This window comes from Micrasema longulum, unplaced genomic scaffold, assembly GCF_059751315.1.
Source record: "Micrasema longulum isolate JH-2025_06_02 unplaced genomic scaffold, ASM5975131v1 h1tg000044l, whole genome shotgun sequence".
Classification (NCBI taxonomy): domain Eukaryota; kingdom Metazoa; phylum Arthropoda; class Insecta; order Trichoptera; family Brachycentridae; genus Micrasema; species Micrasema longulum.
Window position 1 is genome coordinate 1123589 of NW_028277251.1, and position 26880 is coordinate 1150468.

The 26880-nt window shown below is 33.8% G+C and overlaps 1 protein-coding gene and 1 non-coding gene across 5 annotated transcripts; both read left to right on the forward strand.

The window, feature by feature from the left end:
* The first annotated feature begins 399 nt into the window (after positions 1-399).
* Positions 400-26631, forward strand: Txl (Thioredoxin-like). 4 transcript variants are annotated; one of them, XM_088228148.1, is made up of 6 exons: positions 400-649; positions 2368-2524; positions 4176-4286; positions 13969-14118; positions 20078-20211; positions 21992-26631. In XM_088228148.1, exons 1-6 carry the CDS (start codon positions 552-554, stop codon positions 22200-22202), a joined length of 861 nt encoding a protein of 286 aa, XP_088084274.1. In that variant the 5' UTR covers positions 400-551; the 3' UTR covers positions 22203-26631. The 4 variants fall into 4 exon arrangements, 3 of the variants coding, with proteins under 3 accessions (XP_088084274.1, XP_088084292.1, XP_088084284.1); XR_015822558.1 differs by lacking the exons at positions 13969-14118; positions 20078-20211; positions 21992-26631 and adding exons at positions 6299-6445; positions 8542-8797 and having other exon boundaries at positions 441-649; XM_088228166.1 differs by lacking the exons at positions 13969-14118; positions 20078-20211; positions 21992-26631 and adding an exon at positions 8542-8797 and having other exon boundaries at positions 441-649.
* On the forward strand, positions 21563-21631 carry TRNAS-GCU (transfer RNA serine (anticodon GCU)). Its single transcript has one exon. It is a non-coding gene; the product is annotated as a tRNA-Ser (tRNA).
* Positions 26632-26880: the final 249 nt, after the last annotated feature.

Below are 26880 nucleotides of genomic sequence, written 5' to 3' on the forward strand. Positions count from 1 at the left end.
CGTGACCACGACTGCTCTGACAAAAGCAAACGACTCAGAGATAATGTAGAACTTGAAACGACTAAGAAGAAGAGCTATCGAGTCAAAAATACCATTTCGTTAATGTAAAAATTGTATTCTTTATTCCTCCTGAACAAGAAAAACCGTTTTACAATGTTACTTTAAACCTACGTAGGTACTTTTATTGTGTTAAATTAAATTTTTACGAATGGATTCGTTTATGCAGAAATAATTTATAATTTATCTTTTTATGACACTATAAATATAAGTTGTTATTTAAATTCGTTTGAAATCAAGAAATTTTATGCTATTTATTAAATTTACCATGTTTTTGTTTAAAAAGATGGTTATATTTTTAAAACTTTTGAAAAAAAAAATTGTGTTGTTATATGAAAATTTATATTTTTTAATGTAACCACACAAATTCTAAATTGTTGCCTGTCATCAATTTAGTCTATTCTCGAATCTCGAATTCTCAATTGTCTTTGTAATTTTGACGGATGTTCAGTTGTTTCTAGCTTTTTTATATCGGATTATATTTTCTAATAAAAATGGGCTTAGCCACAGTGATAAATAATGACGGACATTTCCAGAGCGAAATGGCTAATGCTGGTACAAAACTGGTCGTCGTAGACTTCACAGCTACATGGTATTGTATTCTAACCTATATTTCTCTCTGACACCTACGTAAATGTTTTTCTCAAAATATGTATTTCCGTACCGATAATATTTTAGCCTGTAATTTAATTTGTCATAATATTTCTTTAGACGAGTGAGTATTTTGAAATTCGGAATGGTTTTTTCAGATTTTGCAAATCATCTTTCTGTTGCAATTTTTGCCCTAAAAATGAATGAATGTGTAGACTGATTCACATTAGGGTTTTTAAACCTGTATTATGATTATTACGATTCACCTGTAAGTGTTTCTAATAATTTGTTTATTTAACTCACTTTTAGTAAAAAATATGTCATCATCCACACATACAAACATAATACATACATTAGTAGGTATGTATCTGTTTTTACATCAAATAATGATGATTGAAAATTTTCAATTAATATTTTCCATTTTTAAATATCTTCGTTGTCAGCAAATTTATTCAATTATTTGTGCCTATAGTATATTTGACGTAGCTGGACCGAAGGGGGGGATTTGAATCCCCCCATAGACCGATTTGGTCAATTTCACTTTATGTACATAAGCATTCGGCAAACTAACAAAAATGAATAATATACACAAATGAGTGAAATATGTTTATGCGAAAACATAAATAAATTATTGCACAGTCATAAACACTTTTTCTTCTTACACCAACGTTTTCTTCTCCTGATGCCATATACAAGTAGGCGCTAGGGTCGTTTGGTCCCCCCGTTCGGATCATGTGTAATTCTTGGATGCTTAGTGAGGGAAAGGTTAATGATACTGAACGAACTATAAAATAAAATTTTAGGATTAGTTAATGATTTCATCAATTTAACTTAAGTTGAGTTTTTCTCAAAGAAGGTTTTTTAAACTGCAATATTTCGTTTTTCATGAACTGGCACTTGAAAGTGTAGGACTGATCACCGTACCTATAGTCCTTAAAATGTAGCTTGATTAAAATGTAGCTTGATTAAAATGTAGCTTGATTAAAATGTAGCTTGATTAAAATGACAGCTGCCAAACTAATGTCAATAGTGATGGGAAATCAGTGATCACTGATCATGTACCGATCAAATCGATTTTATCAGTTTTTTCACGCAAACATGACACTCTGTTTCCAAAAATTGATATAAAAACGCAAAAAACAAGTCTATTATAGTGGGTTCAATACAATTATTCACCAAAAAATAAGACATTTATACTTTTTTTGTGAACATTATCAGATGAATTATTTTTTTATTCAATCAATTTACATTGATCATTCTGTATCATCTCTAATGTTTTTTCAAAATGATGTAACCTTGTAAAGAACGTCGTTAATAATTAGGTTTATTTTAGTTTTTAAGCTGATTTTATATATTTTTGTTGATTTATATGTCAAGCATTGTATAAAAAAAATAATTAACATACCAAATACGAATGATTTTTCGTGTGTCAATATAAATCACTCCTTAGATGTTACTACAATTTTATGTCGTCACTGTTTCTGACAACTGTCATTCTAATCAAGCTTTATTTTAAGGACTATAATATAATTTGGTTTACAAATGCAGTGTCCTATGCACCACTTGGTGCTGAAAGGGGAATGATGGTGAAAATGTTGAATTTTTAACACAACAGATCGAAGGCGTAACTTCTGGCTTGTGTAAAATCCCATTTCATGTTTCTAAATTCTCCGCTGATGATCTTTTATCAAATTTGAGATGTGTTGTTTGAATTCCCAGGTGTCCCCCTTGCCAAAGGATTGCTCCGTTCTTCGAACAGCTTCCAGCGAAATTCCCTCGTGCCGTGTTCTTGAAGGTTGACGTGGACAAGTGTGCGGAGACTGCTGCTGCTCAGGGTATCAGCGCCATGCCCACATTCCTCTTCTATAGGAATAAGGTAATAAGCTACATTTCACTACTACTACTTCTACTACCATCACGCCATTTCCCCGTAGGTGTAAGCTGAGGGAATGGACCGCCACACACATCTATCCTGGCATACATTTCTACATCTTCTTGTCATACATGCCCTTCGGTTCTGCCTGCTATTGACATGATCTGACTTAAGATTTTAGTTTATCTGATCATGCCACGTCTTCCTTGGTTGTCCTCGTCTCACGTTACCTTTCTTTTTTCCAGTATATACTTAATTTACCATTCGTTATACATGACCAAATCATCTCAGAGACCCTTTCCTTAATCTTATCAATTAAACCTGACTCAGATTTACACTCTCACCTGATTTCATCATTTGTAACCCTGTCATACATTGATTTCCCACACATTCGTCTAAGAGATTGCATTTCGACTGCATTCACTCTGTTTTCATCCTTCCTCTGCCAGTTCCATGTTTCAATTCCATACATAAGTATTTGGACTAAAACTCAGTTGTGCACTGCTAGTTTATCTTCGATTGGCATATTTTTATTAGCAATTACTGTGCTTAGTGTGCCGTTCATTTTGTTGCCCACATTCACTCTCCTTTCAACATCTTTTTCTAATCTTCCATCTCTTGAAAACGTGCTTCCCAGATACACAAATTTTTCTACTTTACATTTCACCTTCTATTTATTTATTTAGGGATATCTTACAGATTTTATCTGTGTCTTGGCAGATTTAGAAAGTTGAGTGGAATCTTGGACGAGTGTTATCATCTCTGAGAGCAATTTTTCTATGGTCTTAATGCACTTATGTCCCATTTTTGTTGCATTGTAAACTCAAGATAAGATTTGGACTATTTCGGTTTAAGTGTACCACCAGTTTAGCAAGCAGCAAGGGGGATTTGCAACAAATAGTCGCTAGAATGTATGATGTATGCTTGGAGAGCGTATTGGTGATGAACGAAAGTAAGTAAAAGGTATGGTATTTGAAAGAAGAAGTGAGTTTACTGATTGCAGAATTTGTGTATCTGAAAGAATGAAAAAACAGGTATGTATCGCTAGAATGAACGGTAACGTGGGACGATGACGATCAAGGAAGACGTGGCATGATCAGATAAACCATAAAAAGCATGCAGAACCGAAGGGCAAGAAGCTAGGAATGTATGCCAGAATAGACGTGTGTGGCGGTCCATCCTCCGGGGAAATGGTGTAATGGTAGTAGAAGTAGTAGTAGAAGTCTACCACAATTTGATGTTACTGTGGCAACAGATAGGAAAACCGTTTTTGAGAAGGGAATACAGAAGTCTAGGCGTTTACAGGGCCTGTGATTTGTCATTGGCTGGATTAAGTGGCCACTTTACACTTTGTTGACTCTTGTGAAGTAAAAGAGCTGAAACCTGTGGGTAAGATTCATCAGTCTGATATATTAATTTCACCTACTAGGCAATGCCTTAAAGAAATCCAATTTTTATACTTCTTGTTACACCAGATAGTTTAATCATCAATGTTTTGAGTATGTCCAAAATCCAGCCTGTCTGCAAATATTGTCGACTAAATAGTCTAGATTTTGGTTGTTAAAATTTTGAATGGACTATACCTTAAAAAAATATGTGCATTTCCTGTAAGCATATGAAATACATTGAAACAATGTAATATGTATTTTTCCAGACAAAGATTGACCGTCTCCAAGGTGCCGATCCCAGTACTCTGGAGAGTAAGGTGAGACAGCATTATGGCACCGACGACGGGGCAGAAGAGGACAGTGCAGTAGCCGGTCATGTGAGTCGACGTCATTGTGTTCTTCTCTAAATAACCAACCCCGCATCACTCCGTACCGTATCTTATCCTCAATCTGCATTTTGTTTATTTATTTTTAGTTGTAGTTATATATTTATATTATTGTTTGTGAAATCCTTTAAGAACACATGTCCTTAAATGTATTATTTCATCACACGCATTTATTCCAAACACACATATGTATTTTGTAATTTATGTATTATATCCGAAAGTCCTAATTTGTTTAAAGTCTTCCGATAATGCAGACATTTATAGCGAAGGTTTCTTAGCGTGTGCATGAATGTAGTGTACTACTAAATAAAAGTATAATTAATTATAAAAATAAGTAATTTGAAGAAACAGGGATTCATTGCAACATTATACATATATTTTATAAAATACCAGCGCCAAAAGATTTAACGAGACCACGTCTAGCGAACGATCTTCTTGTCTTGTCATCTCACGCATGTGCTACTCGTCACCTTTGCAAGAAATTTAACTCTCAATTTGTATGAAAAATAACAAATGTGATGTAGCTTGAGTGAGATAATCGTACATAAAGGGGAAAAGACATTATACATAATTCATGAAGTGATAGATAGTTCGCCTGTAACCTCATTTTGAAAATTCAAATTCTCCGATAAAGTTGCAAATAATGTCAGTGTGTATAGAACAAATACAGACAAAAGTTATGGGGGATTTAACATTCTGATGTGCGGGCTGTCATTGCATATATCTCTTGTTTATTGAGGTAGTTCTATTTTTTTTACTATTTCAAAACTGCCCTGTGCGTAAAAGATGTTCTATGGTCTACAAAATTAAGGGAAAAATATTTTTTTACGGCATGCTTTGCGGTGAGACTTTTGAAGTCTAGATATTTGAGCATTTTCACAATAGTACAGCTATTTGTCGACTTACGACTGCGATCGGTTCCAGAAAATAGATTGTAAGTCGGATCATGCAATAATTTCCTTACACATACAATTACTTACTCTACGTGATGATATTATTATTATTATACGACAAAAATGAAATAGCGTGTCACTGTCATTTATCGGGTTTCTCTGTTTCTTTTAATATTATTTTGGGTTAGTCTGTGGTTGAATAATCATTTAAATCTTGATTTTTTGTATTCAGCGCAGGCGGACAACTGATCGCGGATTGTGATCGCTAGTCGAACTGTCGTAAGTCGAATAGGTCACAAGTCGACGAATAGCTGTAATAAAAATAAATGTTTAACATGTTCACTGCGTTCAATAAATCGCGAACAATGATGTAATGCTGAAATAGCAATTTTCTAAACGCAAAACTATATAAAAAATATGAAATCTCTTTTTGTAGAAGTACAGATTTTTTACAGTGCTAAGACTAAAATGTAGCAATTTTAGACATGCTGTTGAATATTTGGTTGGGAACCCTGAAAGCACCAACATGACACGGCTCCCGTGAACGACGCGGGGCTACAATTTTTGCATGGACACATAAGTCGTGTCCGATGCATCGAACGTGTTAACATGTTTGTGTGGACTTTTCTCTCACAAGATCCAGTCATGGACACATATCACACAACTTTCTTATTTTTCTGAATATTTCACTTCCGATTAGGTCGTAGTTGATGGTTTCAATTATATATTTTTTTTACTAACATGCTTGGACAGTTTTGTTGCCGACGATTTTTTTAGGGACACAATATCTCCCACCACATAATTACTCAATTTACGGCCAATAAATGCCCATTCTAAGGGCCTCACCTTACAAAGTTATAATTGCATATCCAATCAACGAATACCAAAATGCTAAATATTTTTTAAAAAGTATTATTAACATTCAAACCACTTAAGCGGCCTGTAAGGTTGCTCTCTCTTTCTTTTATATCTGATATTTTAGTCTTGCATATTTCGTTTCATTATATTTTATATATTGTGGGATGAGCGTTGTTTTATAAGGGTTTCACAATACTTTCTTTTTTAGTTTACTGTTTAGTTACGCTTTTTGATCATGCCAATTTTCTTCAGATGATTATAGATTCGTGCGATAAAGTCAAAGGCAACTTTTCTAAATTAACACTAGACGTCTGCCATGGATTGTCATAGATAAAACTCTATATTTTAATCACAAACGAGAATGCCAACTGTCAAATAGTGGGCCTAATTTGTTCACAGGTTAGAGTATTTTTTATTTATATACTGCTCATGTTTAGAAAGGCGGTTAATTCCACTTTGTTTTCCTCGAGTATTTTGGCTCTGTGCTGTTTAAATATTTCAAATTATAACAGTCAATCAATACAATACTCATTTAACGATCATATCATTTAGAATATATGTAAATACATATATTTTGTACACCTTTACGTGATATGGTCTGAGATTATTTAAAATTGTTTTTGTTTTACCGAGTATTATAAAGTTATTACTTTGTAGAATTTACCTTATATTATATTTTACATTTGAAACTAATAAATTATTAAATAAGATAATAATAAAACTAAAAAGTTAACAATATTACATACTATCACAACAGAGATGGAGCTGTTGAGAATATGAAAGTCTAGGCATTTACAGTGCTTGCGATAAGTCATCGGGCGGGTTAAGTGATCACTTTACACGCTGTGTAACGTTCACTATTCTGTTTCTAGGTAGTTGACTTCCATATTCACATTTGGCATTTTTCGATTATCTATATATGCTTAGTTCTAATATTACATTTGCACGCGTGTTAGCCCACTACAGAAAATGAAAGCATGGATATATCTAATATTGATATCAATCCTGTCATGGAATAATCCAGTAATTGTTTACAACGATTCGGACATTAGTTATTAATATGTTTATTTCTATGCTGATTTTATACATTGTCCCGCATTTATTCAAATAGTGATAGTTTTACTTAATAGTAGATCAAACTGAGTAAAATACCTTTATTCAGTCCTCCAGTGCATATCATAATGAAAAAAACAAAAATATCATTAAGTACTTACCCACATAATATATACAGATTTTTAAATTATAGTTTATTAGCATTTTTAATCTTAACAACAATAATTTACTGAATTAAGTAAAATAATTAACTTTATTGTCTCCTAAAGACCCACAGCAATGTAAATTCTTTTGTGGCGCTGATAGATTACAAGTCTTGATATATTTAGTTATAACCGGCCTAAATTGTGTATAAATAAATAGATTTTTAAACAGTTTATGGTCACGGTGTTTCGGAGCCAGACTGGGAAACTTCAGAGGAACAACCCCCGTAATAAACTTTTTAAATAAAATCATAAGAATTTTTTACAAACTCATTTTTTTAATGAAAAAAATAATGATTCTAAATGGAGATAATCCTTGATGTCTCACACTAGCATCCCTTCTGCAAATACCCTACCGCTCCCCCACGCGACCGATGCATATTGCTTCGTTGGTCAAATACGTTTATAATCTATTTTTTAAATTTTTTTTTTTAAAAAGCGATTTTCCAAGTACATAATATTCCTCTGAAGTTTCATGGTATGGCCCGGAAAAACTGTGTAAATGTTAATTTTTTTTTTTAATACCCGTATTTCAAAATATCCTGCCTTTTGTTTAATGTAACACGATGTTAGAACGCCGTTTGCAAAGGGATTTTTTAGCGCAATCCAAAGAGTTAAATGTTTTATTTTATATTTTGCAACGATAAACTATTTGAATACCTTTTTAATTTAATTTTTAATATTTACAGCAACTTAAAAAAAACAGCTTATGAACAACACAAATGTTGTTTTAACAGCTTATGATAGCTCATTATTTGCATTATAATTCATTTCAAGTATTGTAACCTTTAAAATAAGTCAAGTACTGTGTACATATGAGAAAAATGATTACTAAATAGCACCTTATGGCATCGATTGTTCTCTCCATCTGAATAACTTTAGTTTAAAAAAAATACATTTAATTACTTTGGAAAAACTCCCCATTTATTGACAACCCTTTTGATCTACCGATGCAAAAAATTTATTACAATATTTAGTATGTTTTTTTTCATCTAGATATTTGCTAATATAGTTACAAATTCAAAACAATTATCATATAACCAACTGTCCTTTTGTTTTCCCTTTCCTTTCCTTTATACATAATATAATTATATAATTGTTATTGTTTTTTTTATTATTTGTTGTTGAAACCAAATGTATGTCCCTTTCATCTGTTGATGGAATCCATATTTTATTAATTATTCACCCTTTTAGTTATGCTTGAGAATAACTGAAAATATTCACTCTGAAATCTTCCAGGACGCAGCTAAAGTTTTGGCAATGTTGTGCGAAGAAATTTTGGTAGAAAATAAAAGTTTGATGATGAAATGATTTAATCCGTTTAACCTGATCCTTCCCGACTGCCCAAAATCCTCAAGTATGGATTCTATCACCATCCGTTACCGTGCATTATGTTAATTTGCTTATTACAAATTTTATTATTATTTATTAAATGTTTATTATACCTATATATTTTTATTGAAACTGTTGCCCAATAAATATCTTTGCAATCATATTTTAGTTTTTTCATTTTTATGTTTTTGCTTATTTTTCTATTTAGTAATCAAATATACGAGAGTTCATTGATAAGCTCCACCTCTGGAAAAAAGTTTTTTTTACATAGGTACCCTCTAGAGAGCGATTAATTTGAAGATTTAAATTTTTTTATTTGCATCATATAAGGACTACACTGATGATTAAACGTCAAACAAATACAAACTAAATATGACATTTTTCATTTAGACTATAAATGCGACCTTAAGTATCACCAAAAAAACACTTAATTAGTAAAACTTATAATATAAGAAATCAAACACTGATTTGAGTCTACTGAACACTTTATTTTATTTTTACAAATATAAAAACAAAAATTTTGTGACAATTGTTTCGCCTTGTGAGGGTATTTTCAAACGGATGTGAAGATTAGATGGATTGAATGTCCTTATATAGTTATATAATTGAAGGTGCTTAAGTAAAAAATATAAATAATCCTATAAACTATAGCATGTACTAGTGATGTAACAAATATTCGTATTCGCATTTGAGAATATTCGCTGATTTCAAAGTATTCGCATTCACATTCGTATCCGCAGAAAATATGCAAATGTTTTGCGAATATTATTTTAGTAAAAGTTGATCTCTTCAGAGGAAAAAATATTGTAAAAAAACTAGACAATTCAATAATTTTCTTTTATTAAATAAGTTGGCGAGCCTTAATTTACAATGTATTAATAATTTTGCCAAGCAAAACTCAAAAACATAAGTATTTTACTTACAACTACACAAATTGATGTCGATCTTATTTGACTAGGATAGGAACTAAATTATTCGATATTGTTTTTTATACTCACAGTATTTCATATTTATCTCTGAATAACAAATAAACAAAGTCTTTAAACAATTTTTATGAAACTCTAATAAAATAAGCAAAAACAAAATTATATTATTTGTCATACTCTGATTAAATTAATGAAATAAATAACATACTTATATTTTGCTACTAATATTTAAGACAGAAGGAAGAATAAACTGACGTTTTAATATTTAGCTTTTGATAGATAGCTAAAAGATAAAGTCTTTGATCATTTTACATAACTTTGAAATAAACTTACGCGCAGGCCAACCGGCTACAGTCAGCACCGACAGGCTCGTGCAAGTCAATATTCGCATTCGCGAATGTCGGCAACAAATATTCGCATTCGCATTCGCGAATATCTAAAGTCGGACATTCGTTACATCACTAGCATGTACATTGATCATAATTGTGGGAAAAACCAATAGTTAAGAACATTAATAGGTAATGGGGAATGTAGGTATTTATATTTGAATTTCGGAAAAATTTCTAACACAGTAAGTATTTATTGACATACATGTATGTATTGTAGGACAATTAATAAAGCTTTATAGTTTTTTATCTTTTGATAATAGTAGTGGAAAATATATCAATAATATAATAGGTTGGTGCTCTTTATAATTTTAATACATGATTGAAATATTATGAAGAAATTTATACAAACACATTTTTTTTTTTTTATATATTTTAAAAAATAAAATAAAGTGTTCAGTAGATTCAAATCAGTGTTTGATTTCTTTTCTTATATCATATGTTTAAATATGGAGTTCTACAAAATAAACACCAAATCAATATATACACTTAATTAGGGTGAATTGACCAAACAGTATTTTTTTTCCCTCCGTTTTTGAAGCAGTTTTACACACCATTTGACATTTAATCTTAAGTGTGGCCTGTATACAAAGAGAAAAAAATAAAAATCTTCAAATTAATCCCTCTCTAAGGGGTAGAGAAGACCCAGAATACCACCCCTGGATTTGAATGCACTTCTTCCAGCGATGCTCCAACATTTCTATAGCTTCCCGGTAGAAAATTTGTCCGAACTCTGCCAACCTCTCGTCTACAAAGCACATGACCTCACTGTCGTTTAAAAATTTCTTTCCAAGCAAATGTTTCTTGAATTTTCGGAATAGTCTGTAGTCACTGAGTTAACGTCTCGTGTGCTGGAGCCCGAGTGGTGGTGTGCAGATGAGTGGTTTGCAGGGGTCAGACACATGCTCTACCGGGACACTGGAAATATTTGAGTATCGCTGAAAGAAGGCATAAGGGAAAGTAAAAAAAACTGTTTCTCATCCACTTTGAAACAGGTCAGGGGGGAGCATATCAATGAACCCTTGTAGAATATATCATGGGTGTACTGGCAAAAAACTTAAACTCTCAAATCCCTGTTTTGTGAATTCAAGCATTTAAGTTTCATTCCAATTTTAATCTTTTCCATCTTATTTAAATATAGTAAGATGTTAAGTGCTCATTTAGGAACATGTTTTCAATTTTTCCGTTTCTTAATTTTATATTAAGTAAATATTAAGTTATTTAATGATTTTAGACTGAATAAAATGCCTGGTATACGACTTAACCTTAATAAAATGCCTGGTATACGTCTTAACCTTAATTTTATTCTTAAAACTACAGATATATGAAATTTAATATGACTTAGTGTAAATTTTGCCAGTTTGTAGAGCGTTACAAACTTTACAAAGCTGCACCATTAAGTCAAATCTGCATATTTTCGAGTCAACGTTTTTTGCCAGTATACTCACGATATATGTGACAAAAAATTTAAGGAATCACTCAAATTTATGTCATTCCCAAATAGGATTTTATTTTAAAAAGTGACATTGCGCTGCCCTAGTTCTTGTATGTTCAATAGACCATTTAAAAAATAAAAAATATGAATAATAATATGGTCATTATCTTATTACGCGTTCATGTAACTAAAGAATCATTATTTTTCCGTTATTAAATTGTATTTTCAGCATTTTTTGAGTGCCAATCTCCTCTTGCCGATTTGACTTATTTGACTTAAAAGCAAATAAAATGTCTGTTGTACAATTTGCAAAATGATCTATTGAACATACAAGAACTAGGGCAGCAATTGGTTAAAAATAAGTTCATTAATGCAAGTCCCACACATGATCCTTACGCGGTAAATATTTTATGTCATTCATTTTACGCTTCCACTTTCTGTTATGTTGTATCCCAACTCAACACAGGGCTCTTGGCCTCATAGAGTTAGGGATACGTTATTATTTTTTATGTATCTATATATGAATAAATAAAAATAAAAAATGTGCTTTAAATTTGTTGCAACAGAGAGGAAAAATATTTTTAAAAAGGGAATATGGAAGCCTAGGCATTTACAGGGCTTATGCCCTGTCATTGGCTGCTTTAAGTGGCCACTTTACACACACACACCGTAACATTCACCATTCTGCCTATGTTTAAACATCTACATTTCCTCAACTCTTCCATCTGTTGACTTTTAAAATCAATCAGGGCTATTTTTAGGCCACGGCAATGACAAAAAACCCTTATCTTACACCATCGAGAAACCCCTTGACGTGTTGGAGACAGAAAGTAGCCATTTTTTAAATAGTACTCCACCACCATTATCATCAGTGACGCTACAGCCGGTCTTGGGACCTGGCCTCCTCCAGAATCTGTCTCCATTCCACCCTGATATTGCTCTAATGTCACTTTCCACATTATCCAGCCATCTTGATTTTGGTCTGCCTCTGCTTTGTCTGCCTTCCGGAGTGATATAAATATTTTTTTTTTGGGGTACGATTATCATTCATTCTGTGCACATTGTAATCGTCTTATTTTCATGAATTGTGCAATGTTGGGTTCGTCAGACAGTGGCTCTTATCCGTGATGAAACCGTCTCCTCCACACTCCGTTTTGGTTGACATCACCAAATATCTTCCTTAATCGTTTTTTTTCAAATACTAATACCATGTTTTCATCTCTTTTGGTCACAACCCAGCATTTTGCACCATATGCAATGACCGGTCTGAGGAGAGTTTTGTAAATAATGGTCTTAGTTTTTCTGGAGCAATTTGGATCCAATACGTTTAAACAAGCCGTAATAACATCTGTTTGCTGCCGACAGGCGTGCTCTAATCTCGGTACTATAATTGTCGTGATTAGTAATTTCAGTACCTAAATATTTAAAGAAGTTGACATTGTCTATGCGGTGTGACCTAATGTCAATTGCCTGCCGTGCATAGATTATTTGCAACTTTCTCGCTAACTTTAGATGTATTTATCTTAAGACCCATGTCACTTGCAGCCATCTCATTTTAATCCCGGAATAGTTCTGAAGATTAAGTCTAGGTCATCTTTATAGGCTAATATCTAGGCGGTCTTTCTGAAAAGTACGCCACCACCACTGCAGTATAAGTACGCCACCACCACTGCAGTATAATTATGATACATTTTTCTCAATTATGTATTTATATTTTTTATTTGAACTACCTTTATATTTTATTTCATAATTAACAGAAAATTTGTGAAAACCAAAGGTAAATAAATCAGTCTTTTGTGAAGACACTCCTTAAAAATCACTAGTAAATTTCAACATGCTACCCAGTAATGTGAGAACTGTAAAATTCAACACATATATATAAATATTTGAAGCACTGACTTTGTGGTTATTCATAGCATAGTTAAAATAAAAATATAAACACTTCGTTTTTAACCACTTATTTTTTATTTACAATATTTTGGTTTGTCCAAATGTTTGTAGACAAAAGACTGGATTTCACCTCCTAAAGAATCAATAGGATTAACAAATTACAACAGAAATGGAGAACATTTTAGAGAAGGAAATATGGAAGTCTACGCATATGACCTGCCATTGGTTGGTTTAAGTGGCCACGCATGTAGTCATTGGAGTCTAAATCCATTCAACCCAGTTCCGTGAATAGCAGCCATTGACACTAACGTCTCGTGTGCTGGGGCATTGTCCCGATGAAACAGCACCTTGCGGTATTATGCAGTGGGCAGCGGTCTGTCGCAACTAAACCGTTGCAGGTTTGAGCTTGTCGCTCGGTATTTTACATGAAGGCATATTAGGCTACATAATGCATACACATCAGCTTGACTGGTCAATTCGAAGCAGGCCAGGAGTGGACCATATTGACCCTTTTATTAACTGAAACAAAATCTGATAAGTTGCAGCCGTAAGGCCCCCATGCCCTGATTATAATGGGAAGGTTGTTAACATTCCATTGTTATACGGGCCCAGATCTAGTGTAGGAGATACGAACCACGATTGGTGCCTTCTAAATATTTGTTGCTTGTATAATATTGTTTTTTATTAATTTCAACAGATGGACCTAGCGACGTTCATAACTAAAGGACAGTGCGAGTGTTTGAATGAATCCGACGACCACCCGATGCTGAATGCTCTATCTTCCCAGGGAGGGTACTTGGAAAGTGACTGCGATGAGCAGTTGATCATCTCTATTACCTTTAACCAGGTACATATTTTTTTATAATTGAAGCCTTCCCACCATTCATGATCTATGTTACAATTTGGTGTTTTGAGACAATCAAATAAAACATTATCTTAGGCTTAATATACTTTATTAAAATTTGACGTAAAATACAATGAAAAGAAAATACTCCCAACAAATTAATGGTGGAAAAAAAACAGAACAATCATGAACATTTTTAAAGATATAAGAAAAAATAGTTGAATTCCATGCATTAATGATTTATGTAACGGCGTAAATTACTGAGATTGTTGGCCATTTTGAATTTACATAGATCACTAATGCAGGAAAGCCAACACAAAAATGCAAATTATTATTATTCAGGACTGCTAAATATATTTAAAAAAAACTGGAAATATGGATACTGTGGTGTAGATAGTTACTGCATTCACAACTGAATACAGTCCAAATGTAACATATATCATTGACTCTCCCTTCCCGGTGTTGTGTAGCTAGTACTCATTGCATCTAATTACTTTAATATCTCCATTAATAAAATAAAAGATGGGTTGAGATTTTCGGTATTCCTTCATTATACATTTACGTATCGGTAAAAATGTTTTTTTTATTAAATAATGAATGCTTATTGGGAACATAAAAAGCATTTTGTCAAAAATCAGAGATATCACCAATACAATAAAAAGTTTACCAATGTGTCGCATGTTGCGTTCGTAGTAAAAGAGTAATCCTAATATATAATTGTCTCGCACACTCTTTACGTTTCACCCTCGATAAAACGGGTATATTTGGGAGCGAGAGAGACAATTTTTATGCGTCACACGCACGAACAGCAAAGTTTCTTGTACTTCTCCCTGACGCCCGTTAGCTGCGTTAGTAGCTGCCCGGCTTTCGTTGGGGGCGGTTCTTTTGCTTGAGAGCATGAATTAATGTTTTTAGCAATAAGATTAAAAATACCACCACTTAACTTCAACTATAAATAATTGAAGCAATTGCCGATGAATATTACACTTTTACGATTTAAAATCTCTAATTTTTTGCATGTGTATTGACTACACAGCACTGTAACGCGCAGATGCTTTTAGGACAGTAAGGGAAAGGTTAATGGTGGGGAGGCTTCAATTGTAAAAACCGTTAACCGGGTAACATTTTAAAGTAGGTTTGAGGTCTTGGATCAGCATGGAAGAAACAGATAGACGCATTCTTAAAAAAATTAATTAAAATTAAAAATAAATGCATTCTGCAAAGATGTCATGTCTTCGTAATATCAACACATGTTAATTTAGTTTTTCTTTTCTTTTTTTTCGTGTTCATATCATAGCATATATATGTGCTAAAAACTTTTTAATAATTAAAAAATGAATGGCCCACGCTCAGACGCTGAAGTCTTTGTGGGCATTTTTTCCAATTTATGTCATAGCTTAATTTTAAGATGTATTTTTCTAAAGTGTATTTTTGTAATTATATTTCTTTGTAAATAATATGTGTATGGAAAAATAAACAAATGAAAAATAAAAACTTGAAAATCAGCATTTGACTTACCCACTAAAATCTTTTTTTTATCTTGCTCCTTGAATGCTACAAATAGACAAGTCATGCATTCAAATAATCATAATATCATTTATTACTATTTGTAGCACTCACGGAGGAAGATACAAATACAAATGTGTAAAATTTATATTTGAAGCGCTAACTTTGTGGTTATTCATAAAAGAAAAATAAATATACAACAACTTAATTTTTAACCACTTTTTTTTTCTTTAGACCGGTTTCAAAGCTTCACATTTCTTCACCTTTTATCAAGATGTAATTAACTAATGAATCCAGTTGAATCGAGTAGATTTATAATAAGAAAAAAAAAACAAATAAACAAAATTTCCTTTCAACAATGTTTGCAGGCCAGATTTCCTCCGTGCAAGGATTTATTCAGATCTAAATTTGTTGCAACAGAGGCCAAACATTTTTGAGAAGGAAATATGGAAGTCTAGGCATTTACAGGGAATATGACCTGTCATTGTCTGGTTTAAGTACTCGTTGAGTCAGATGAATCTCACCTACATGATGAAGTTTTTAGCTCTTTTACTTCACAAAGAGTTGAGGAAATGTGGATGTTTACACATAGGCAGAATGGTGAATGTTACACAGTGTGTAAAGTGAAGACCTGTAAATGCCTAGACTTTCATAATCCCTTCTCAAAAATGTTTTCCCTCTGTTCCGACAAATGTAAATATTTTCTTCAGTCCACTCCTGTCTAGTTTTAAAGATCAAATCACTCCACATCTCGCATCTTTACAACAAGAGAAAAGCCATTAAGTCGAAAACACTCATCCAGGATTCTGTTTCTATTTACACACAGAACTGTATATTATTTCACCAGTCGGACACGGAACAAAACTTACTTAGGGCCTATTTCACCACCTCTGAGTAAAGTCTTGATTAGAACTACTCGTCGAGTAAAACAAATAATCTGTTTCACCACCGCTAAGTAGCGCTATTCGGCGAGTAAGTCCCTGAGTAAACTACTCAAAGCTTTTCCCTATGATTAACTGCTAATCATAACCTAGAGAAAAAATAAAATGGCGGCAAAACAATTTGACAGCCGGCAAAGAGGGTTTGTGTTTCGATTTGTTAGTTTGGAAAGTAAGTGTTTTTATAAATTATGGAACTGATAGAGCTTGTGGACGATTTTTATGAAGAAGAAATGGTTGAAATTCGGAGAAAAAAAGTTTATAGGCCTAGAGAAAATTACTTCGAGACGTTAGATGAAGTCGACTTCAGGTCAAGATTTCGCTTGACAAAACAGGCTGTCAATGAAATCCATACTTTGATTGAACATCAAATTCGTTCCAGAAGCACTCGGTTTGTAGAAGTTCTTTACATAATTATGGAATATAATTTTTTTTACTCTAGGAACTATAATAATACGAGTTATCATTTCAGGAATAAAGCTGTGCCAACAATTATCAAGTTACTGTTGACATTGAGATATTTTGCAACGGGCTCGTATTTACTGTCTGCTGGAGATTTTAGTGGTGTGAGTAAATCATCTGCATGCCGATTTATAAAAGAAGTTTCTGAGGCCATAGCACTTCTCCGGACAACCTTCATTTGCTTTCCTCAAGATTTGGGTCCTTTAAAACAGGGGTTTTATAATTTGGCACGTTTCCCGAGGGTCATTGGAGCTATAGACTGCACGCATATTGCAATTTCTCCAAGTATGCTATTTATATATTATCTCATAATAATTAAGGATAGTACATAAATTATATAATCATATTATACTGCCTTTAAAAGTATAACAATGCATTATGATAAAAATGACCTTTCATTTAACTACTATTGAATATTAAATAATATATAATTCATGTCACTATGTACTCTCCTGCACATTAATTATGCTTTTTCTCCCATAACCGAGATTGATTTAATTTTATCGGTTTCAGGAGGAACGAATGCCGAGGTGTATCGAAACCGAAAAGGAGTATTTTCGATTAATGTTCAAGCCATTTGCGATGCAGATTTGATCATAAGAGATGTTGTTGCCCGGTGGCCTGGGTCCAGCCACGACCAGACTATATTCAATAATTCTTTGATAAAAGCCAAGTTTGAGGCTGAGCAATTTGACAATGGCATTCTGTTAGGTGACAGTGGCTATCAAAGCCAGCCCTACCTTTTTACACCTCTTGCACATACAACAACCCCAGCAGAGAACCTCTACAATGAATCACAAATTCGTAGCCGGAATGTTGTTGAAAGGTGTTTTGGTGTCCTCAAGAGTAGATTCCCTGTATTGCGAAGGCGGATAACCCTATCTGTGGAGCGCACTACAGCAATCATCACAGCTTGTGTAGTGCTGCATAACATAGCTGTAAGGATGAATGATGACCAATTCGATTATGAAAGAAACCAGGATTACATAGATGAAGAAGTTGCCGGCAATGAAATCCTGGATAATGATCCAAGAAGAAGACTGATTTTAGAATACTTCACCCCCCTGTTAAATAATCATGTGTAAAAGGAAAATGAAATAAAAGAATCTAAAATTGGTAGTAATAATCTTTTATTATCTATTATATAATTTTATTGCAATATAACTATATTACAAAGCTACAGAACTTAAAAGGCATACCTGTGAAATTATAATGGATAAATAAAAACATGAATCTACATAACATAGATGTAAGGGATGAACGATGACCAATTTACATTTTACACAGTATATTCATAAACTCGTGACTTTTCAGGCTGTACCTGTGTTGAGCCATAATAATTGACATGGAAAAAAATAGTAAATTACAAGAAATAATAACACGTTACACAACAATACATATACAATAACTATACAAGAGGATCAATCGTTTATTTTTTTTAAAAGTAGTTTTAGTTTTGTAGTGTGTATTTCCATAATTATTATTCTCTCCTGTTGCCTAAATGCCCATTCCTTTTTCTTTTCCTCGTATTCCTCCAGTAAAATTTTTTTTTGGAGGTATATTAAATCCCTCCGGGCATCTGTCACTTTTCCACCTTTCCTCAGAGCCGTATGCTTCGGAGTGCGGAGCTGTGGGACACTCCAAGAATCCCACTGCTTCTTTGAATCAGCTCCAACTGAGGGTGAATCCTCAGGGCTGGTATTCCAAACGAAATTATAGCGCGGTATAGCGCGTTTTTACGTACTAAATACGCATTATAGCGCGCTGTAAACGCGTTCGGAATACCAGCCCAGGAGTCTTTAAATTTACCGCATCCAATGCTGAGGTGGATGGCAAAGATAACACCTCTATATCCATTTCAACTGTTTGCGGGGCAGTTGTTGGCTCGCTCAAGGTAGGTGGCTCCTCTGTGCCTTGTTTGTCACCTGAAAAAAGTAATTGAATGAATGGGGGGGAGTATTGTTAAAAATAATACAACTTCAATTGCTTCATAGTCCAGTGACTATGAAAAATTCTAGTAATTCTAGTGAATTTAGCAATAAAAAACTTGAAAACATAATGCTGGATTTATCATAATATTGTCAGAGCGTTAAAAACTGAAACATCTATAACATAACCGGCATCTAGATATGACACCTACTAAATCATTATTGTACCCCCCTTCCACCTCATAAATTAGAAAACCATAATACAATAATATTCTTATGCATTTAGTTGTTTTGTCTTACAGAAATAATTTTAAACAGTTTTACTTACTTAGAAAGTCCGCGTCACTGTCGAATATGGTCGACATTCCTTGGGCGCTCAGGCTTATAAGGTCCATGACTTTGATTTCCGTTGAGTCTAGGGGAACCGCCGTGCAGGGTCCTCCACCAGTCTTGTAGAGATCTGCCCTAATCAATGCGCTCTTCTTTCGGACAGATCTCTTAAACCCGTCGTATTTCACTTTCAAAGTCCTGTGAGACCGAAAATGGTTGGATTTGGAGCACGCGTTAAACTCCGCTTCTATTGATTTCCAAGCGGAAATTTTTTCTTTCCACAATATATTGTCACTTTTTTTATTTTCTATCACATCTTTGTGGCGCAAAACTAAACTTATTAGTACTTCGCACTCCTCAGCACTAAAATTTACACTCCGTTCGCGCTTATTCTCCATTATAATGCAGTTTTTAAAAAACACGTGCGACTCCCAAAGTAATGAACGAATACAATTAACAACTAGTAATAGTTCTACATTATCTCTGCAATAAACAACACATGAAAGCTAGCAGTAGACGTTGTCACGTTATCAGACGTGAGCCTAGACCGTTTAAATGCGACGTTGCCATACAAAGTATCTATTTAGCAAATCAGAGGATACTCATAGGTCGTGAAACCGTTGCTCGGTAATCGGGACATTAATCATCGGATTAAGTTATGTGATGGTTAGTTATTCAATACTTTACTCAGAGGTGGTGAAATAGGCCCTTACTCTCATAAGATGCATTTAATTGATTCCTACCAATTTGTTTAGTATTGCTGACTACACTTGTAACGCATGTAAATATTTATTTTAGGCTGTGAAAATCCATTCCTTGAAAGTCAAGGCTCCGGCTGCTGAGGGACCCAAGACCCTGAAACTGTTTATCAACCAGCCGCGAACCCTGGACTTCGATATGGCTTCCTCCAACCAGGCTGTGCAGGAAATCACGTAATGCCTACTTTTATTACATACACAGACATCTTTGCAAAAAAAGGTAAACTCAAAATACTGTTGATTAAACCAACAGGTCTAAGGGCCGGTTGCATCGACAAAAGTTAAGTTAAAGTCAGGGCTAAAGTCAAATAAAAGTTACTTTTATGTCAAAATGCGGTGCATCAAAAAAAGTTTACTAAGTATTAACAAAAAAGTTACTTTTATTTTACCGGCCGCCAGGGGACAGTTTAAAGTTAGGTTTAAAGTTACATCTGTCAAAAAAGCGTCGTGAGTGTTGAAATCTATTGATCGATCCGTGAAAAGTTGCACAAAATGTAAATTTTATTTGATTTTTCGTCTTCCGATGACGAATTTATCATCGAGTATATTCTAAACCGAAAAAAAAACTGTTAACCACGAACGGACCATTTTTTGTGGGAAGAGTCCGACTTTATCGCAAGATTTTGAATGTCAAAAAAGTGAAGAACTAATAATTATTTGAATTTTTAATTGTTAATTATTTTTCAAAACACAGGACTTGATCATCAGCGGCGTGGTGTAAAATAAATCTAAATCATCACTGTATTAAAATGCTGTTTATTTATTTTTAAATAGAGCTAGATTGAGCACAGCTAACTCTTTCTGGGCATTTAAGGCTGCCATAGTTGCTCCAAAAATGTTCTTTTTTTGCTCTATTTCAAGATTAAAAAGTTCTTCATTTTGTTTTAGCTTTTGTTTTAACAATAAAATTTGGGAGTTTTGAAGTGACTTTTGACTTATTTAAGTAAGTTTCGGTTTCAGCTGAAAATCTTGTCTCGGTTGGTCACTATAGCCTAGAATGTAAGTGAAAAAAAAATTAAATAAGTAATTAGAAAATGGGAAATTACATTTTTGATATAACAGGCAACTTTTAATCGGCAATATTTTGAGTTTGTCCAAATGTTTGTAGGGAGTTATCATTATTATTATTAAAACAGAGATAGGGAACATTTTAATGAAGGATTTATGGAAGTCGAGGCATTTACCGGGCTTATCGAATGCAAGTAGTCTATTGGTCAATTTCGAAATTCAAATATACCAATCGATGTGGATTGACCCGTACAGTTGTAAATGCAAAAAAAACGTATTTTAATTTTTTTGACTCATGCTCGGTATTGAACTAACATAGACGATATAGATATTCTCGAATTTTGGCGGTCATAAAATGTACGAGTAGACCGCAAAATGTCACGAGTTACTACTAGGTATGCAAGATTTTTGACAATCGTCATTTGTCATCAGCTTGTAACATATCGACGACAAATATCAAATGCGTAGGCTCCCTGAATTTTTATTTTTTGAAATAATTTCGTATTTATTTGCGGCCTCGTGGTGTAGTGGTCAGCATATTTGCCTGCTATGCAAGAGGTCTCGGGTTCGATTCCCGACATGAAATATTAAAAAAAAAAACTGTGTTTTAACACTAGAATATTTCATGATCCCTGGACTGGCACCTGAAGCGTAAGACTGATCATCTTACCTTCATGTATCAAAAAACGATCAAGATACGCTGCGATTGATGTACCAATGCACCGCCCTATGCACCATTAGGTGCGGAAAGGAAAAGAATAAGAAGAAGAAGAAGAAGAAGAATTTTATATTGTTTTTTTTTCTGTAAATTGTTTGTTGATATTCTTTTGTGGTTATTTAAGGTATTTTCTGTATTAGCACCCTTGAGGTGATTTTCACTAAAATGGCGCTTTATAAATTATCCTCATATAATTAACCAAATGAAATAATATATTTTTTTCCTTAGATTAACTCCCAAAGAGTTGAATGGCAGTCCGGTACCTCTTCGATTTGTCAAGTTCCAGAATGTGCAGGACATCCAGGTCTTCATCAAAGACAATCAAACGGGGACGGAGACGACGCAGATAGAGCATATGGCTTTCTACGGCTCGCCCATCTGCACTACCAACATGGGCGAGTTCAAGCGGGTGGCGGGCAAGAAGGGGGAGAGTCACTGATCCTGTGTACTAACACAAACCGGTCACTCTCCCGAGCCCGCATTCTAAACAGATAGTAAGAAATTTGTCAATGTTTGTCGAAATAGTCTGAACACATCAAAAAAATTATTTCATCCCTCGGTTTAATGAAGTGTGGCTGTTAAAATGTAGGCAAAACGGTGAAAATTATATGATTTGTTAAGTTCATATCATAACCCCTGTAAATGCCTAGAATTTCATATCATATTCATACCGCACCTGTGGTGTATAGAGTATTGCATCAGTAAACCAAATGCACTGTATTTCAATAATTTGTTACATGAAGGTAAGGCGATTAGTCCTACGCTTCGGATGCCAGAAATATTGCAGCAAAAACAACCTATAAAATCAATATTTCACGTCCAGCCTGCCAGGAATCGAACTTGGAACCTCGATAGGTGACCTCAACGGTAGGCGAAGACTCCAATCGCTACACCACGAGGCAGACTTATTTCCACTCAATTTCATTTTTTGTTAATTCCTACCTGGGAGTAGCTATCGGGTCGAAAACACTTGTCCCGTGTTCTGGTTATATTTCACACATGGAACTGTATTCTCCATCCGCCTGGACACAGAAAAGACTTCCATATTCTCTTCTAAGCAATTTTGTCTCGATGAACTCCCCATGGAATAAAATACAGTATCTACGCGGATTTGGCGGCCTCCGTGGTGCAGCGGTCAAGTTGCTTGACTCGCACACGGAAGGCTCCCGGTGAGAACACAAAAATTAAATGTGATTTTTCTCAAACCCGGGTGTTCTGTGATGTAATTCACCACTGTAATTGGGCCTCCTGGCCTGTTGTCATGCAAAAAAATAATTGAATTAAATAATAAATTTGGATAAGCTCAAAATATTAGTTCAGTATGTCGACCAACATTGATATTATTTCATTGTAATTAGGGGATTACTCTCCATATAGACATTGGGCAATGCTCACTGCCTACCCCACTTCATCACCATTTTTTCCCCGTCTGCGCCCAGCGCCGCATGGGACCAATGCATCGGTACTCCGTATCTAGACATTTTTTGTATTAGTTTATTAATTTATGCTTTATTAAGTTAGTTCATAACATCCTAAAGCTAGGGTTTCCTATAGTCCTTAATACTTAGCTTGATTAAAATGACAGCTATCAAACTAATGTCAATAGGGATGGGAAATTACTGATCACTGATCATGTACCGATCAAATCGATTTTATCAGTTTTTTCATGCAAACATGAAACTCTGTTTCCGAAAACTGATATAAAAACGCAAAAACAAGCCTATTATAGTGTGTTTAATTCAATTATTCACCAAACAATAAGACATTTACAGTTTTTTCGTGAACATTATCAAATGTGTTATTTTTTTATTCGATCAATTTGTCCCATCTCTAACGTTTTTGCAAAATGATGTAACCTTGTAAGAACATCGTTAGTAGTTAGGTTTATTTTAGTTTTTTTTAGTGTTAAAGCTGATTTTATATATTTATGTTGATTTATATGTCAAGGCATGTATTAAAAAAATTAATTAAGATACCAAATACGAATGATTTTTCATGTGTCAATATAAATCACTCCTTAGACGTTACTACAAAGTTATGTCTTCACTTTTTCTGGCAACTGTCATTCTAATCAAGCTTTATTTTAAGGACTACAGGACAGCGGTGCCCGTATCGTAACGGCCGTAGTGAACGGTGATGCGGTGGACAGCCGTCGTAACGGTGACTAGAGAGTGGTTTCATAGGAAAACGGTGTTATCAACACCTTTTAACTCCATTTTCCTAGGAAACCACTCTCTAGTCACCGTTAAGACGGCTGTCCACTGCATCACCGTTTAATACAGGCGTTAAGATTCGAGCACCGCTGTCCTAGGAAACCCTAGCTTAAGAACTAAGGCAAACTTTTAACAATATTACAATTTAAATTAAAATTTATCGAGAACATATTTTTTTAATTGGATTTTTGATATTTCAAGACTTTCCATTCTTTTAGTTTCTTCAGGTAACACTTATGTACAGTTTTAAACCCTTGTATTGGGTGTTAGTTGCATCTGTTTTTTTCCAAATGAAGTGAACAAGACCACACACAAATTAGTCAATAATGCATTGCATCTTCACCGTACACTGCTGCAGTTTTATTCCCTCAGTTGAACGCTAACAGAATCGGATTGTGGTCCCGAATCCCAGCCAATAGAGCCGATAGTGTCGCCGACTCACGGCTCAGAGGTCAGAGGTTCGAACCCCACTTGACCCCAACTTGATTACCATTTTCTAATAGTGAGTTACTCACAACTCAACAGCAGGTGTTGAAAATGTTCACATTCGTCTACTTGACATTCCATTTCGAAGGCTTGTCATCAAATAAATTAATATATGTAACTTAAAAGCAAACACAATATCTTGTAGAGCAGAAAATTTTCTTTCGAATGACACATAACCTTTAGAATTTTGTTTTACTGTTGGTGCTCATGTTTAAATTTGGAAAAAACGGACCAACTTATGTTAACACCTAATACAAGAGTTCTCGCTGGTAATCTTATCTTTTTTAATCTGTATTTTCGTTTGTATGGCATTGTCGGTTAAATTTAACTTAATTTTTTTATTTGATTATTCACCCGTTAATTATTTTATAAATAAAAATTACAAAATATTTGATTTGTCTGTGAGAAAGTCAATTTCTTTATGCGTTTTTTCTACATTTGGATATATGTATATTTTTGTTACTTGGAAGGTAAGGTGATCAGAATTAGGATCTTCAGCCCTACGGGAAATTGGATACAAAATATGTTTTCTTGCGCGCGATAAAAATCAGAGCATTAAATTGTATGGTAAAGTTTCTTGAAAATGTACAAAAAATATAATAAAAATATTTTAATAAAAACGCACTACTTTGATTGACGTCACTGGTTCATATGAACCAACCAATGATGCGATAGTTGGGAAGGATATCCGGTTGGCTTACCATAAACGAACTAATGGGAAGAACTAACAGAGAACAACCTCTGACGTCACACACAAAGTTATTTTAGAAATACAAAACTTTAAAAGATCATGATAATACGAAAAGTAAAAAAACATATTTTTTTTGTAGTCTTTTAACAAAAGAAAAAAGACACCAACTTCCTCATTGCGATTGTTAGTTCGAGGAGCATAAAATATTGCGGTGTCAAAACACTCGATTGTCTGCCTCAGGCATTATTCTAGACTCTGTATTATTGTATGGACAAAAGTCATCAACTCTTTTAAACTTATGAAGTAAACTCGTCATATCTATGTGGCCGGTAATGATTTGGGTCATCTCGAAGGTAGTTTGGTGATGATTGGTCATTTTTTAACATTTTTGATAAATATTTCAGGAAATACACAAACAAACTGCATCATTTAAAATGGTAGTTAATTATTGAAAATTACACTAAAATAGTTGAGTTTGTGGATTAAAGTCTTGAATATTGAGTCTTATTTCAGCTCTCCTGAGCATTTTCAAAAATTACTGATCGCTGCCCTAGTTCCTGTATGCTCAATAGACCTTTTTTAAAAAAATTAAGTTATGAATGCCAATATGGTCATTATTACACGTCCATGTAGCTAAATAAAAATTATTTTTTCTGTTATTAAATAGTATTTTCAGCATTTTTTTTAGTGCTGCTCCAGTTTCTGGTTTTACTTTTTTGAATTCAAAAACAAATAAAATGTCTTTTCTACAATTTGCAAAATGGTCTTTTGAACATACAAGAACTAGGGCAGCGTGATGGTCCCTTCTGCCACCTGACTACCGAGATGTCAACTGTCAGCCGTGGACTTCCAGGACCGCAAAGCCTAATGATGCGGTCAAGGCTCTCGAAAGGCGTCCACGATGGCCTACCTGGCCGTATTGTTTCTGGCGTCTCTGCTCGATGGCATATTACTTAACATACGCGCAAAGTAATTACACTGAGACACACTTTGGATGCTACGTAGAGATTTTTTCTTGGTCTATTAAAGTAGGAGCAAAATCCCTTTACGATTTTATTCAAGTTGCAACGTTATTTGGGCGATATATTCAATTATGGCCATACATTTCCCCGACTAATTGACTCTAAACATATTGCCTTCTTTCGCACACTCTCCCGTGTGACAATACGTGTTACTATGTAAAATAAATAAGGGATAATTTAACGTTTTAAAAGCATTGACATTGAATATTCGTATGAAATAATCAGGAAAGAAGGCAGAAATACCTTTTCTGTTCAAATATCTTATTTTTATTTTTAATTATGGAGGAATATGTTTAGTTTGCGGCTCAGAACAAAAGGGAGTGAGAATGTGTTGAAAGTAACCGTGTTCAGATCTTTCTAGTGAAGCATTATTAATCGATTAATATTTTTATATTTATAAAGTTTACTGTTAATTTATACACATCTTATACAATAAATAATTCAATCTGATTTTTATATGTCCTTTCTTTTATTTTCCTGTGTCCTATATCTTACAAATATTTATTTCTCAATTTATTATTTTCTTTTAATTTCACGTAGGTACGAGTGTTGCTACTTTAGTTCTGAGATATGGCAACACCAGTGTGAATATGTCAAATCTGACATTGTCATCGTAAAGTTTGCCATTTTTAATGGTAAACGTACTCAGAACGTTTTGTCATACGAGTGATATTTGTATTGTTTACAGATAATTAATTTTGTTAA

Bases quoted from the DNA above. Each gene is read 5' to 3' on its own strand.
- Txl (XM_088228148.1), top strand. From the start codon at position 552: ATGGGCTTAGCCACAGTGATAAATAATGACGGACATTTCCAGAGCGAA. The intron at 2,525-4,175 runs GTAATAAGCTAC...GTATTTTTCCAG, and splicing joins TCCTCTTCTATAGGAATAAG to ACAAAGATTGACCGTCTCCA. The intron at 4,287-13,968 runs GTGAGTCGACGT...TAATTTCAACAG, and splicing joins ACAGTGCAGTAGCCGGTCAT to ATGGACCTAGCGACGTTCAT.